This window comes from Calonectris borealis, chromosome 1, assembly GCF_964195595.1.
Source record: "Calonectris borealis chromosome 1, bCalBor7.hap1.2, whole genome shotgun sequence".
In the NCBI taxonomy this organism is placed as follows: Eukaryota; Metazoa; Chordata; class Aves; order Procellariiformes; family Procellariidae; genus Calonectris; species Calonectris borealis.
The window spans coordinates 51,501,105-51,517,309 of record NC_134312.1 but is presented as its reverse complement, the minus strand read 5'-3'; the positions used below and the strand labels follow the sequence as shown (position 1 = coordinate 51,517,309).

Genomic DNA, 16,205 nt, shown 5'->3' with positions numbered 1-16,205 from the left:
GACATTAGGAAAAATTTCTTCACCGAAAGGGTGTCAAGCTCTGGAACAGGCTGCCCAGGGAAGTGGTTGAGTCACCATCACTGTAGGTATTTAAAAGACGTGTAGATGTGGTGCTTAGGGACATGGTTTAGTGATGGACTTGGCTGTGCTAGGTTAACAGTTGGACTTGATGATCAAAGGTCTCTTCCAACCTAAACGATTCTATGATTCTACAGTGAACATCTAACCTCTGTCAGGAGGCTGATCTTATTTACCTATAGAAAAGCAAGAACGCTAATGTACCCCTGTACGTAAGAATTTAATATTCATACTTTGCTCTTCAAAAGCACATTCCCATCTAAAGATCTAACAGGAGGGCCTCACAATATCCCTGAGAAATCCAAGTTGCTGTTTTATAATATTCTCACCTCCTCACCAGGTGGGAAGGGATGAGCTAAGCATGTGATGAACTGGCTGGTCAAGGAAGAAACATCGCACTGAAAAATGCCCGAGTATCTTTACACAGACCTTCCAGCATCGGATTTCTGATTTAGGCTTTTATGACCCAAAAAGGGTACTACTTTTTGTTTAGCTTACTGTTTTCTTGTGTGAGCTTTCTCGTTCCCAAGTTAAAAGGTATGTGTTTTTCTAACATTTCATGATGCAATAACTAAATTTTTACAGAGGAGAAGGAACAATTTTTTACTAGGTTTACTAGAGGAAATTTGCAAGTGTCCCTCTGCTTAGTGCATCTCAAAGACATAGAATGCATTTTATATCCATTCCACCTTAATGGGGCAAGATATCATTCAGTTTAAAATACTGCTATCCAATGTCTGTTTTTATAACACTATTTATGCCTTGCCACCAGAGAATGACACCCTACACTTACAACAAAATTCAAGTTTTTTCAGTTTATATGGTTCAGTGCCCAGGTCCTACCTATCAATATAGTTCAATGGAAATGGAGTGTCACACCATCTTGTACCAGCGAAGAATGAGACTATTAACATCATCTAGTAACATAAGCTACAAAATTTCCTCCATCCAGCTTGCATATCATTAAATCGGTGACTAAACCATAGATTTCCATGATGCAGAACCCACAAGGCTCTAAAGTATAAAAATATTAAGCAACCAGCACACCGACTGAAGTATTGCCTGAGGTATTACACAATTCAATGGAGTATAGTGCAGAGATTTGTTGAACTAGTAGTGACTGGTCTGTACAAGATCCTGTAAATACTTAACCCAAAATGCCTGATTTCCAGTTTAAGCTTTCAGCCGTTGCATCCTGCTATACCCTTACCTTCCAGATTAAAAGAGAAATACTCCTCTTTTTTGCCTTCTGACTTTTTCTTCCATGATTTTGAGCAAGGTACTCTTGCTGATATGAACAAATCAGAGTAAGAATGGCATGAGAAAATGCTGAATTGTTTCTGCAAGTATCCAACCGTCCCTTCACATAAAATGTAAGGAATATGACTTTCCATCTCATTAAATTACTGTTCCACCAAGTTTGATACAAATGCCTCGTATAAGACTAAAGTATAATCGTATATTTTTTCTCTTTTACATGGGAACAAATTTTAATTAGGACAGCATTTATTCTACTTACTGAAGGCAGCTGCCTAGCTAAAAAGGGGCACTAGCCACAAGCAAATGTTGCTAAACTTCTAGTTTTATTGAAGCGAGTAATGATAACATATCAAGTTTATGCAATTTGTATTGCCATGGATAAAACTGTGAACTGAGATTTTTAATTCTCTGTAACAGGTTCATCAGACAGATCTCCCTCTAACACATTTCAGATATACATTAACATAAAAGCCTAATTTGCTGCAGATATTTTGGTAGGAGAAATAATACTGATAGCAATAAAATCTACACTTAATGGATTAGCATAGCTCAGTATATCCCTTAACATTTGAGATGTTTTTACTAATTTATTTTTACTTAGTCACTCATTTATGTTTACAATTAAGATTAACACTTAGATTAGCCAGTTTTTAAGACTCAGCCCAACAGTTACCAGCTCAGCCCCTCAAGTGTATTTTCTTCCTTGTCTCTCTTGAAGTTACAACATAAAGCAAGTGGCTTAAGTTCAAAGCAGTTTCCCTTTGGCTTCCAATAGGATTAGTCTTACTGATTCAAAGTATGAATTTGATACTTATCTCAGAAATAATCAAATACATTAAAGCATATGTTTAGCAACCTACTTAAGATTACTAACAAAAAAGTCTCTCAAGGCTGTGTAAAATAAAGCAACAATAAGCTTTGCAGTTTGCATTTGTTGACAAAATGAGATACAAATCTATAAATGTTTTTACGATTAAACATTTCTCTATTCTACTGTATGGTTTTAGAAGTCTAGATTTAAAACAATGTAAGTATGAAAATTCACAGTAGAATTTACCTCAAACATATGTCTGTACAACATCATTCACTGAAATGACGACTTCTGGGAAAAAAATAACCCATTGAAATAGATTTTGCTGATTTCTGAACACTTTAACTTAACGTTACATACATGCAACCTGTCTTAGAAAACTGTTCCTATAAGAGGCTGTTTGGCTGATTTTGTTAAGCACATATAAATGCATATTTTCGAAGTAGAGAAAATTATCAGTCCTTATTAAATGAGTAAATTGATCTTGTTACAAATTATTTGTGAAAGGGATATTCTGACATCATAAGCTTGAAAAATAATTCAGCTACAGATATCTCCAGTAAGGTCTGAATATATAAGAATGTTTTAAATGAAAGCTTAAATCAAAGTATACCTTTTACTACATTAATAAATTTAATACCATTTTCTACAATACTTTAACCATTATATCTAATAATAGATATGTCTCAGTTCAAGACATGTTTACCATAGCCTTAAGGCAACAATTACCTTCACTGCATTATAAACTTCAATCTCATATTTCCAGATTTATTATAAAAAACACAAAGATGAAGGAAAATAGGACATACTTCACATTATCATCCTTTTGTAGGCCTGTATACCACTCAGAAGGCCCAGTCACAAACTAGGATCTTATTTTGATAACCGGACATCATACAGAAAGGATCTCTGGAGTCAAAGGCTCACCACTGTTGTTGAATGACAAGTATCACGCCCACGATGCAGTATCAACTGAATACCGTCAAACAAGGGAAGGAAACTGTAATATGGAAGTTTATTTCCCATTTATACATGCACATAAATGTTTCCATGAAATGCACACTCTGTGGTTCAAAGCAGTGCTTGTCCTATGTATTTGCTCACACTCTTAAGAAATTACTACTTCCTTATTCTTTAAAATCACCCTAAAGGATGATCAGCCATCAGTTAAAATGAAACTAAGATTTGATCTTTAGTGTATTAGCTGGGAAGATGCAATTTTTGTTGCCCGTGAGACTAGGAGGTGTTTCACATATTAAATTCCTATTGAAAATTGTTCCAAGCAAAAATAATTCAGTTTTTCACTTCCCTAAATACAGAGATACAGCTGCTCTGCAACAAAAATACACAGCAATATCCAGTAAAACAAAAAATGTTTATTTAAAAAGTATTATGACTAACCAGGGAAAATAGGTTTGGGTTTTTTCCAATGTCATTTTGTAATATTAATCCAAATTTTAAATATTTGGAATGTTTCTCTAATATCTTTTTCTCTAATAAAAGCATTTTGTTTTGCTGTTGCCAGTGTAAATCACTAATAGTGCTACTGGATTCATGTCTCTCACAATGCTCAGAAAAAGCAAATTCCAAATAGCAATTCATTAATTCATACTCAAATAACCTAGAGGAGTTAAAGTCAAGAATATCTTCTGATTTTGTGCAAAGCAGAACTTACTAAAAAGAACTGTAAAAGTCAGAATTGGGATCTCATTTCCAGACTTTGGATGGAAGTTCTTTTCCTTTAATTTATCAACATTCCTTTCCTTCAATTTATCACCTCACTCCCTTATTTAACCTCTCCAGTTCCTCTTCCTCCTTGCTGTAGGCCAGATTTGTGCTAACAATCTGATGACAGACAAGGGTATTAAAGTTGTCACAAGTGGCAGCTGTGAATGCTTTCGACATGAAGGAATCTTTGGTCCCTCCAGCATAAGAGCACTATTTAATTGCACAAGGCACTGGAATCTATTTGAAAGATGCTCCTTGCCATCAATACCCATGTAATACACATAACATTTTCAGGCATTCACAATACGCAGAGGAAAAATCAAACTAAGGCAACTTGAAACTACCTTGAAGCCACTCTTAATTAGCCTTGTGGGGAGGAGGAATCCTTTACTCACTTTCCCTACATTTAAATTCCTTACTTTCAGTTTTCATGCACTGCAGAATTGGCCCAGCGTGCATCTCAGCTCACATGCTACCACTGTTTTTGCCACTACGTTCTGCACAATATAATGCTTCTCTTTCCATTTGTCAAGAACCTATCTATATACACGCAACTTCAATAAATTTTTGGCCATTTATTTCTGCTGACCCTTACCACTGTGATATCTGTATGATAACTTGGTATAATGGAACTTCCATCTTAAAAATTTTTCAAAGTAGATATAAATGTCAAATTATCCAAAGTAAACAAAACTTTCTTCTCTCCCATTCCTTAATTTAAAAGCCATTCCTTAAGTTTAGTACTTACAAAACTAGTGGACAGTCTAATACACACCGGTATTCCTTGAACCTGTAACTTCCCCAGCCACAGCAACAATCTACACGCCTGTCATAACCACTGCTGGACTGACTTTCTTCATGCTGGAGGATATTTGGGAAGGCCATGTTAACTGATCCTATTTTCAGATCTCTCTTCCCATGTTCTTAGAAGTGATTCTTGATTATTTCCAAGCTAAGTATCAGTTGCTCTTATCAATGTGTCTGAACCAGTCAGAGTATTTTTTTCTTTCTTTGCATAGCAAATACACCTTATTCCTCAGAGCTAAGAGTGAAGTCTTGAGCCCAGAACGAGGATGCCTATCCCTATACAAGTTATTACTTTGCAAAGAAATACTCATTTCCTTCAAAGTGAATGCACACACTTCTAGCTTTGAGTATGCCTCTGTGTGTGTACACGTTATCACTCAATATATCCATCCATTTGCCAGGCAAAATATATTAGTCAAATATTATGTTCCAGGAAGACAAAACAAGTAATTTGTCATGCCAGATTTTCAACACTTGCATTACCACCAGCTTTTGTTTCCCTGCATGTGTTTTTTAAGATCAGAAACATATCTATTTTATTTTTTGCTGTAATACAGGGTGAAGACATTGTTATTTCCCATATAGTACAGTAAGTACAATAATAATAGAAAAAAACCCTTGAAATGCTAACGCCATTAAAGAAAGTATACAATTCACCGAAGAAATACAGGTGACACTTCACAAAATGGAATCTGAACAAAGTGTTCTGCTTTGATTCAGAGGAGAAACTCCTTGCTCTTAAATGTGCCTTTTGGCTAATTAATGTAATCAAAGGTTCACCCAACTTGTCTGAAACAGGAAATCAACTTACCTTTGAACACGGGGATGTCGAGCGAAAGGCCATATTGTTCAGAGAAGAGGGTATTTTGGTGCAAGGGAAAAAGATGGCTAAAAGGAATTATAAAACAAAATCCTGAAGGACTCTGAAACGCATTATCAGTACTTGCACCAGAGGCATGGGTGTCAGTAACTGGGACAATGTTTTCACTGCACAGAATCTTATCTCATACTGCACAGTACACAAAAAGACAAAATTTTTAAGAATGTTCCAAACCAAGCACAAGCCCCAATTTACTGTGCTACCTTTTTTTAATCTTGTTGAGATATGTAATTAGATATTGTACGTTTCTAGACATACTAACTCTAAACATTGGCACAATTACAGGTGGGTAACGTGGAGTATCTGGACTTGTGGGTTTTTACAAAAAGGATATTTTTTCAGCATGTATAGAGTAGCCAGTCTTGAAGCTCGAAAGTTGGCTCTGACAGATCGATAAACGGCTTTCCGGAGACCAATAAGATGCTGACTAGGATGCTGTCCAGCTTTATTAAATGGGCAAGCGGCACTGACCCTGTCAAGCAAACTTGAAAAGTAAAATGTGATACAACTGTACAGATGTCCTAAAGTATTTTTAAAAGACAGTACATCAGTTTTCTTATTCCATTACTTAGAAAACTTTTTCAAACCACTCAGTAACTATGAGAGAAGAAAAAAAAATCCATCATATCAATGATATATTTAATGACAATTTCAGATAAGCAGCCAGGATTCCTCAGCCTGATTCTATTCTCATCTGAGCCTTGGCAAAACTCCTGAAGACATCTGTTTTCTCCAAAGTTTTCCAAAATGATACACTAAGGGCAAACAGGCTATAACATTATCTCTGATACAAAACTATCACAAGCCCACTGTAAGCTTTGGAAGTTTTAACACACAGATATTTAACATATACCCCTCTATATGCAAATTTGTTCTTCAAATAATTTTTGCAGAAAAAATGTGCTACTACATATTGTTTTTCATGCAAAACACTATATTCTTTCAACCTTCTCCATGCAGAATCTTCTCTAGGTCAACAGAAATATTATTTGAGTGGTGACATAGATTTTATCATCATGCAATGAATGACAGCTGTTTTTGTGGGAGTCTGACAGGTAAACACATGAAATGTATGCACCTATACTAGCATATTTGAAAATATATTCTGGTGTCCACATATTCAGGTCAATATACCATTTAAAAGAAACTGCCATTTGCCTATTAGAGTATACTTCAGAATGGCTTTAGAACTGTAAGAAATTGCCTCATCTGGAAATAAACTGAGTTGTGAACTGGGTGAATGTTAAACATGTCTGTGTAACGTGAAGCTGTAGAAAAGGAAAAAAAGATTAATATCCAGTTATATCTATTCATATACAGTCTGATGCCAAACCTATGACTGAGACACTGAAAATAGCCTAGGTGCGCTCTACTTGCTGGGACTGTTTTTACTAGAATCAGCTCAGGAATGGATATAGTGTGGACAACAGGACAATGAATTGTGATGAATTGTTTAAGGACTGGAAGCCTGCTTCTGCTCTCACCTTTGCCAGGGCACGGTGAGGAGGTGATTTCATGTCCACAGTCACTTAAAAGGGAAAAGCATACAGGGTACCAGGCAAGAGGTGGGTTGCTGCATTGGTGACTATTTCTGTAGCCCGTCTGACTGAAGAGCTCACTAAGCCAGCAGATCTGACTCTGCTGGAAAAACGTCAGTCCTACTGCATATGCTTAGCTGGACCATGCTGCGCATTGACCAGGAGGGGAAATAGCTTATCGTCTTCATTGTCACATATGAAAAGCAATGCAGCCCATCCAGTGAGCAAGGCTGGACCCATATCAGTATGTTAAATATGATTAACACAAGGAGATTCATGCCAAATACTGCAGTGTACAGAATATGCTAGCTGAAATACCATATTAAAATATCTGTGTTCCATATTAAATTATGTGACTGATATTAAAATGGTTTATATAACATCTCATAAAGTACTTTAAAAACTGAATAAAATAAAAACAAACTGTGTTAATTTCCATTTCTAAACGTAAATTTAAAATGCTAGTCTTGCCATACGTTTCACTAGGGAACACAGCATGTAATGTAGCACATGCCAATCTCTAATGTTTCCCTAGCTTTCGAAGGTAACAACTGGAAGTGTTTATGGATAAACTCTCACATCAGTTTGTAGACTCAAGCCCTGGGTGAACTGTCAGAAGCAGGCTCAAAGAAAAGGAGCAAAATTCTTCTATCGTAAAAAAGAGAGAGAGATCTATGTTCTGCTACAGCAATGTAAGCATTTCCAGCTCCTATACAGAACAAATATAGCACAACTCACGCACAGCATGTACTGCCAGTATTCAGCAAAACAATTTGCTTTCTTTCTGCAAAGGTTTGTTTCAGTGTTTTTTATAAAATAATTCTTCTTTATTCCAGTAATCTTAAATCAGTGTAACTTGCTAAAAATGTCTATGTGCCAGACATGCCATATCCCTAACTTCCTAATGTTCCATTTACCTTCTATATATTTTAATTGGACTTACGAAATGTTATCAGCTTTGCGTATCAGCCACAAATAGCAAGAAGAAAAAAAGGTTAAGGGTGAATTTCCTCTTTCCTACTGCTCCAAACCCATTTTACTTGTAAAGAACAGTGACTTATTTCTCCATTAATCTCACAAGCCAAATTTTAAATAGGATCTCAACTTTTAACAAACTTGTATAGACACATTAATAAAAACCTATTACGGCACTCCAACATGAAAGCAGATCTATAAAGATGCTATATACACCAATATGCGCTCGTAGAGCTTGATTCTAGTTTAAAATATAGTAGAAAGGGAGCATTTTGGAGAAAAGCTAATTATTTCAGTGACAGACAAGGAAATAACTACCTGTTGCTTATTGCTGCAGCCTTTCATCACGTATTCCTACAGTTTTCATTTTATAATGTGCAAGACAATGGACATACTTTCATTACCCCACGGAAATTCCAGGCTGCAACCTGTGATCAGGCCTCATTTGTCTAATTGCAAATGAAGCAATTAGACAGAAATACTGCCATTCTGCCTGAGTAGAGCACTGCCCTACCTTGGCTACACAATTTCTGTAATCCAAACTACCCTGATGAGGTCTTGGCCATCTCTGCACGGCAGAGCTTGTACCACGCAGACATACCTGAAATGCCAACAGCAACATTAAACACTTCTGAAGGCCATTCTGAAATCAGAATATCCAGTTGCCTTTGAGAGCAACTAATATAAGAGAGGCCTGACAGGGTTCTTAGTTCCTTTTCTAAGTGGCTGCTGTGGGAATGAAGGCAAAATGATGCTTGAATTGGTTAAGCATATAGCAATCACTACCACACAGCAATAAACCAGTGAACTATTGGACAACTGACCAAAACCTCATCAGGAATAATTTAACATTTACAGAGACAGCCAAATATCAATTAACAAGGGGCAAATAGGGTACAATAAAGCAAAGCCACAGATATTTCAAAGCATATGTAAATTACCCTATGAAAACATAGCAACGGATGGTGCAATGGGGATAAAAAACAGCAGTGGAATGCAAAGAACTTCAGGCCAAAGTTGCAGACCTGGGCTTGCCGTATCAGAGTTTAGCTAAGTACAGCTAGCCCAAAATCTGAACTCAGTACTATCTAAATGTCAGCTTCAGTATCTTTCCATTCACAAAATGGTTAACGCACAGTACAAACTATGCTGAGCTAGCAGTATATTAAAACAGCAGCATACATATCATTGAACAGGGCACTGTGCTACCTGGTTGAAACCCCATTCCTTCAAGGACGTAAAATGACACATGCAGATATTCGTTAACTTTTCAGCGGCAACCATTTCTATTGCCATGTGACCCTTTCTGAACAAGCATTAAGACTTTGACAAGGTTACTACAGGAGAGCATACTAAACTTTGTTCTGCTAAGGTTTATTGTAGCAAAATTCTGGAAGAAAACAGGGGTAGATAGTTTTTTGGATCATATATGAAGCACTATCTCAAGCCAAGAATTTCATGGTGCCCTGTGCAGCAGCATCTCTGGTACATGTCGATGCAGAAAAGGACACTCTGGAGTTAGAACTTCCTCCAGGCTAAAGCAAACCAAAACCTGTACAGCACTGACTTCTTCATACTGGACAATTGTTCCAATGAGGACGCTGGCACAGCCAGACTTCTCCCACTCCATCCATACTCCAAAGTCCTTTGAAAAACTTGCCAAAGTTTTAAGTAAAAAGGCTATTAGATCAAGCATCAGCTTAAAGACCAGTCTGGTTTTTGTTAATCTGTTATCTAAGATATGTAGTAAAAGAACGAGGCACCAGCAATTTAGACATTGAGCACAAGTTCGTTTGCTTAAACTTAGGAAAAAATCCAAATGTTTTTCTCATCTGTAATTTGGACAAGCCCTAACAATAATTTCTTTTAAGAACCCGTTTGCAAAGATAAGACTGCCTATTGCTTAACTATATGCTTCTTCAGCAAAAAAACAAACCAAAACAAAATACATAGCTAGGCAGACTGAAGACATGCTTATGCATTCCAAAGGGAGAATGAAACATTTCTTCAATGAAGCATACTGAAAGTATCTCAAGCTAGAAAATGAATTCAAAATGTTAAGTCTACAGTTTCAAGCTTGCATGTAAAAACATGTGCCTGAGCGCAGAATAGTTGGTCTGGCATGAACAAAAAATTTCTTGGTGCACAAAAGGGAATTTTTTATTGTTTTTAGAAAGAAGTCGACTGGATTTTAGCTGTTGGCATTTCCCACCTCCTTTAACCTTAAGTCTAACTGGCACAGGTTGTTAGAAGGGAATAACATACATGGCAATGAGAGTGCACAGAAGCGGGCCTGTTGGCTTTGGGATCATTGCATACGCTGACCATGTTCTGATGTCCTTTCACATAGCAAACAAGAAAAAATTACCAAATAGGTACAAGAGCTAAATAACCAGGAACACTTTCACATCCCTTAAGTGGATGAGAGGCAAATTCAGCAGTAAATACTTTAAGAATCTAAACATCTCAACAATTGTATGCAAGAAAAAAAGAGTAATGTAAACTTTGAGGTGGGAAATGACATTTGATGGTCTTTGCTGATTGCTGTGTTCTCATTACTTCAGACTGTTATTTGTTACATAAAAATAGAATGATTTTCATGTCATCTTGTTTTCTAAAACATGAATGATTACTTGCAGGTCAGTTTATTTACATAGATTTGGTAATATAAGATACAAAAAATCCTCAACCAACCAACCCTCTAAACGACTTCCCAAAATAGTTAACTAAATTGGTTCAAAATCCATTTCTTCATGTATTTCATTGCTAGCAGAGCAGGAGATTTCAAAGGCATACAAGTTTTGTGAGACTTAATTCTCCTTCAGGATGCAGGGTTTTAACACTGAGTTGTTAGAATTCATACTTTTACTATGAATGGTAATTATACTATTTTATGTAAATGAAAAGCTTTAAGTATTATGTTTTTCAGTAATTCCACTTGTTATGGGAGACAGTGTACAAGACAATTTTAGAAGACATCTGGTTTGAATGGATTTGTGTATCAAATGAAGTGAAATATAGACTCACAGGGTAAATCCTCTGGAAATTACTTCAGTCTCTTGAATGAGTCGTAGAGCTTTCCTCACGAGATTAGTAAAAGCTCGGCTATTTGCCACAGTTTCTTCCAGCTGGATACAGTATTTTCGCAGGGACATTTGTAGCTTGGCTGTCCTCCATGTACCCCACACTCGAAAGACTGCATAGACAAGCAGAACTAGTCCCCACAGCAGCCACGATGATTCCTCCCACCACGAAGGAAGCATAAGCAGTGCACTTACAAAGGCAAGAAACAGTGAGACATCCCTGCAAACAGAGAAAGCATCATTAACCACAGATTCCTGAGGTCAAACAAGTGGGAAAATCATGAAGCTTTCAGTTGCATTTGAGATTCCAACATCTTATTATGGGGTTTTCATGTAGGTCCTGAAGGGAGCTGTAACACTGAAAACTACTCCTAGTGGCAGATTTAGATGTATACGTACATGGTATTACTTGGTCGGTATACTCTAAGGAAACATTTCTCCAGCTTTTTTATGGCACAAGTAGAAGAATAATGTACCATTTGGAAAGGTCAGTTTCTCTTACACATATGACTTTAAAAAAAAAACAAAAAAAAGCAAAGAAAATAGAAAAAGAAAAAAACCTGACTACTCAGCATTATAGGCCAGGGTGGGTAGGAACTGGAACATCTGTACTTCCAGGTTCAAGAGTACAGTAGGGAAGGGCATGTTTCTTTTGGTAACAAAACCCTCAAGTAATGCCAGCTTTATTTTTTCCAGATTCTGACTCATTTAACTTGGACACCAACACACCACTAGTTTTTAACACTTTTTTATAAAGATGGCTTGAATAATCATTTTAAATAATTTGGCAGTTTTTGAAAAGCCTTAAGGAAACAGAGTAACTAGTAGCTCAGTTCAGTTATTTCTCAAGGACATTTTAAAAACTTCATAAAGCTGTTATTTTCATCTAGAAAAATTCAACAAAAATAAGTAACTGCTAGAAAATACACTGTGTTTCATACATAGTATTATAGTTGCAGTTCTGTAAGATTATGAATGTCATAATCTTATAGAGATGGATGGGCTATGGGCTTCAAAGTGCATAACAACTTTACTTTTTCAGAATTTTTTGAAAGCAAAATATTCACTTTCTTCACCCCTTAAAGCTGCATATCCTGTATTTAGTTGTGGAAGTATTCACAAGGAATATTTTCCCATTTCTAAAATAAGATATGATCTCTGGGTTTCTATTTTCTGGGCAGTTTTGTGGTCATATTTCAACAAGCTTTACAAGTGTTAACTCTTCAGGGCTACTGATAGGATTCAGTAAAGGTCCAGGGTTAAAATATTCCAGATGTAATTAACTTTAAAAAGGACAGACATACAGTCTATAACTTCCTTGGTACATTTGAAAAAAAAAAATACACACACAAAAAATGAATCACAACAATGAAAGACTGGAAGGGATTTAAGAGCTCACTTTGTCCATTTTCAGTTTCTGGTTAATCCAGATCCTCACGGACAGACTGAAGAAGAAAATGGAGACTCCACAACCCACCCAAGTAGCTATTCCAACTTGTAAGTATCCTTAGAGCTCAAGAGATTTCCCCCAAGTCCAGTTTGAATCATTGGCAAATTAATCGCATTATTTTTCCTCAAATCCTTCCCTTTTCTGAACAGAATAAACGATGACTGATCACCACCTTCTTATTAACTACCTCCTACTCATCGTAACACTGTTCCATCCCACCTCAATTTTCTCCATTTTGGCCAAACAATCCTAACACACTCTAATGTTTCTGAAAGATTACATTTTCTAAACTCATTATTCTTCTTGTTCTGCTCTGGACTGTCTCTAAATTACCTATGCCTCTCCAAGTGTGGCATCCAAAAACAGATGCTGTAGTCTAACATAAGGCTTAGGGAAACAGAAAAGCAAACCCCCCGGGTCCTGCATGTAACAAGGACACCAGGATAAGATTTGCCATTTTTTGAATAATTTGCTGACACATTCAATTTATGCTCTGCAACGATGTGCAGATCCTTTTCTGAAGCAGTACTGCCTACCCAATTATTCACCACTTTGTGTTTGTCAATTTGATTTTTCCTTCCCTAGTGTAGCATTAGACTTTTGTCATTACTGACTTTTCTGTTAATTTCAAGATATTTCTCCAAGCCACTTTTGAACTCCTGCCACACTTCACTGACAACAATTCTGCCAACACACTTAGAAACTTGGTGTCATCTGTAAGCTGAGCAACATTCACAAATTTTCTAAGGGTACTTTATCGTCTGAACAGTTAAAGAAACAATGAATAGTGCTAGGACCAGGACAAACCACTGGAAAATCTGGTTCAAAAGTTCTCTTCTTTGACAGAGAGCATCAATAAGGACATATTACAACTTAAACAGTTGGGTTTTTTAACCTGCTGTGGCTTTATAATAATTTTATCTATTTTCCTAACATATGTATGAAAACATAGCATTAGGCTGTGTTATGAAATATTTTTATCTACTGATTCCCGTCCATTTCTGAGAAAGTCACTTTGTCAGAACACCCACCATGCTTGTTATTTTTCAAATACAGGTGGTAGCTGTTCAGACACTGCTGCAGCTAGCTCCTTCAGTATTCTAGGGTGAATTTCACCAGCCTCTGCTGACTTGAATGCATCTTATTTAAATATTCTTTAGTCTGTTCTTCTGGTATTCTGCGTCTGAAAATCAATTGCACCCCCGCCAACATATTTTATGAAGATCACAGCAAAGAAAACACTTTTCAATTCAGTCTTCACAATCACGTCTCATTTATCAAAATCACCATTGTATAGCTTTAGAAATTCATGAATTAATCAACCATGTTAGTTCTTACTTATAGCACATATTAGGGTTTGGAAGTATCCATTCATGTTCATGTAGCCCGAGGAAAAAAACATGCTTATACAAAAATTTGGGGACTAGTGGACCAAAGACTCAAAGACCTGAGAAAAAAAGTAGTTACTTTATTGCTGCATTTTATATAAAGAACACACAATATATTTTTTGCTTGTTTCTCAGTGAATAGAGTGGTAGATATTCTCTGTACAATACCAAATATTAGGAGTTGCTAGGGAGCGTAGTGTTGGAAGCTGTCCATTTTCCTGTTGCTTACACTGCCCTGCAGACAGGATACTGGGGTCAAGGAACTCAATCAGTTCCACATCCTCCTGCAGCAGAACTTCCTGTTGCAGGATGGTACGGAGTGTGTCAAATCGAAATCCAACATCCTTACCACAAAAGGGCAGGAGAAAAAACAGGCATTAGTAAAGAATACGCAAATTCTTAAAATTAAGTTAGCAGAACAAGGAAAACACCCAGACATTCTACACTTCACTGACAACAATCTGTTTCCAAAGGCTACAGGAACGTTTCAGCTATATCACAAGTAGCTACTTCATTTTTATTAAACTTGCTTAACTTTAAAAACTCACATACTACCTAACAGTTCAGACTTGTGGGATGCATCGCACCGACTTTGTGATCTGACCTAGATTGTAACAATACCTGGAAACATGCCATAGATTATGCCATTATATTTGCGTAAGAATCAAAGAGGTACTATATCTATTAGAAGATCATTAATAAAACAGCAAAAAACCCACTTTTTTGTTTAATGTCAGACATAATTTACGTCATTTACAAACAAACAAAAATTAGAAAGAGAAAGAGAGATATTACAAATCAGTTAACAAAAAGTCACCTGTGGACATTTAATAACAGTAGGGTCAATGCACTGGACTCAAGCCCCCAGCCAAGGCAGTGAAGTCCTCTCCTGCAGGATTCTGTGCCTTTCCCAAGGGAACTCCACCCAAACATGAAACAGCATGGGACTCTGAAGACCTCACACCTGCTAAACTCCAGGCAAACTTCAGGGAGTTACTTACTCGTGGATTTGATGCCAGGACAAGCATTTGCTATTTTTCCCCCTACAGCTATAGCTCTTCAAGACAAACATACAGCTCTTGAGGACAAATATATCCATCAGAGAAGCCCCCTGAAATTTTAATTTGCATATTGCACCAAACTATAATTACAAAACACTTCAAGTTAAAAATGTCATAACAAAACCCAACAAACACTGAACACATGCATCTTTGCATCCAGCTAGATTACCCTCTAATAGAAGTTGTTAACAGAAGTATGACATTTCACAGTACAAAATCTGTTTAGTTCTGTCATTGACAGAATAAGATTATTTATGAAACCATAAGATAGCTAGCCAAAGCTTAATTCCATACATTGATGTCACTCGCGATAACTTGCATTCTACTTTTAATGGAAAACATTTGTTTGAGGACTGTGTGCAAGAGGAAACTTTGCCCTCCTCCGACGCATCCTGTGTCATTTCAGTACCCTACTGTAGCATGCAGCAGGAGAAACACGTTTTCCATATTCTTTGGTTGTGTCTCCATCTCAAGAGAGTAAGGCTAAAAAAAGCTGTGAAGATAATACCTTTGATTCATAGGGGAAGACAGAGGAAGAAAAAAGACAACCAAAGATCACTAATGAGTGGTATCAGAGGAAATTTTGTCCTCTTGAGATAAGGGAGAAGAGGTAGTAATTGGACTCGGCAGAACTCTCTGAGAAATGGAAACCCCTAACTTCTCATGTTGCTCAACTTTTTTTTTTTTGAAGCTACATTTGAAGACATCATCTCTATATCATAGTAGAAAAAAATAAATAAAAATTCTAACTTTTAGATTCTAGAGCAGTCTGATTAATGTGACATTTGCAAGCCAGACTAGGAACCTGAAGCAGCTGGGTGTAAGTTAAAGCAGATCTCAGACAAGTCCAGGCTAGAGACTGAACTGGCTAGAAAGTGACGTGGCAGAGAACAGGTGTAAAGGCAGCACAAAACTATTTTTAACTATCTGGGGTAGAACTATCACCCTTCAGGTCTACCCCACACAGGCTAACTTGGGCCCTAAAAGTTCCTGCAGGCTCCAGGAGTAGGAGAATACAACTTCTGGTGAGGCAGATGGACACCCAACCCGCTTCTGAACTGCTAAGATGAGAGCAAATCGCTGGTACAGGGAACTGTTCTTGCCTCTTCCTACAGCCCGACCGCTACACGATGTTGTCTGCTCTTA

General features: G+C 36.9%; 1 protein-coding gene across 4 annotated transcripts in view; it reads right to left on the bottom strand.

The window, feature by feature from the left end:
- Positions 1 to 16,205, bottom strand: part of VEZT (vezatin, adherens junctions transmembrane protein) — a 67,423-nt gene that overhangs the window by 29,295 nt on the left and 21,923 nt on the right. For 2 of the 4 annotated variants that reach the window (XM_075151416.1, XM_075151431.1), the window contains exons 4-6: positions 14,167 to 14,342; positions 11,105 to 11,380; positions 5,899 to 6,048 (exon numbers count right to left, since the gene is read on the bottom strand). In XM_075151416.1, coding sequence (XP_075007517.1) covers positions 5,899 to 6,048; positions 11,105 to 11,380; positions 14,167 to 14,342 — 602 coding nt within the window. The remainder of the gene's footprint in view (positions 1 to 5,898; positions 6,049 to 11,104; positions 11,381 to 14,166; positions 14,343 to 16,205) is intronic. The other 2 variants (XM_075151422.1, XM_075151440.1) reach the window with 1 other exon arrangement.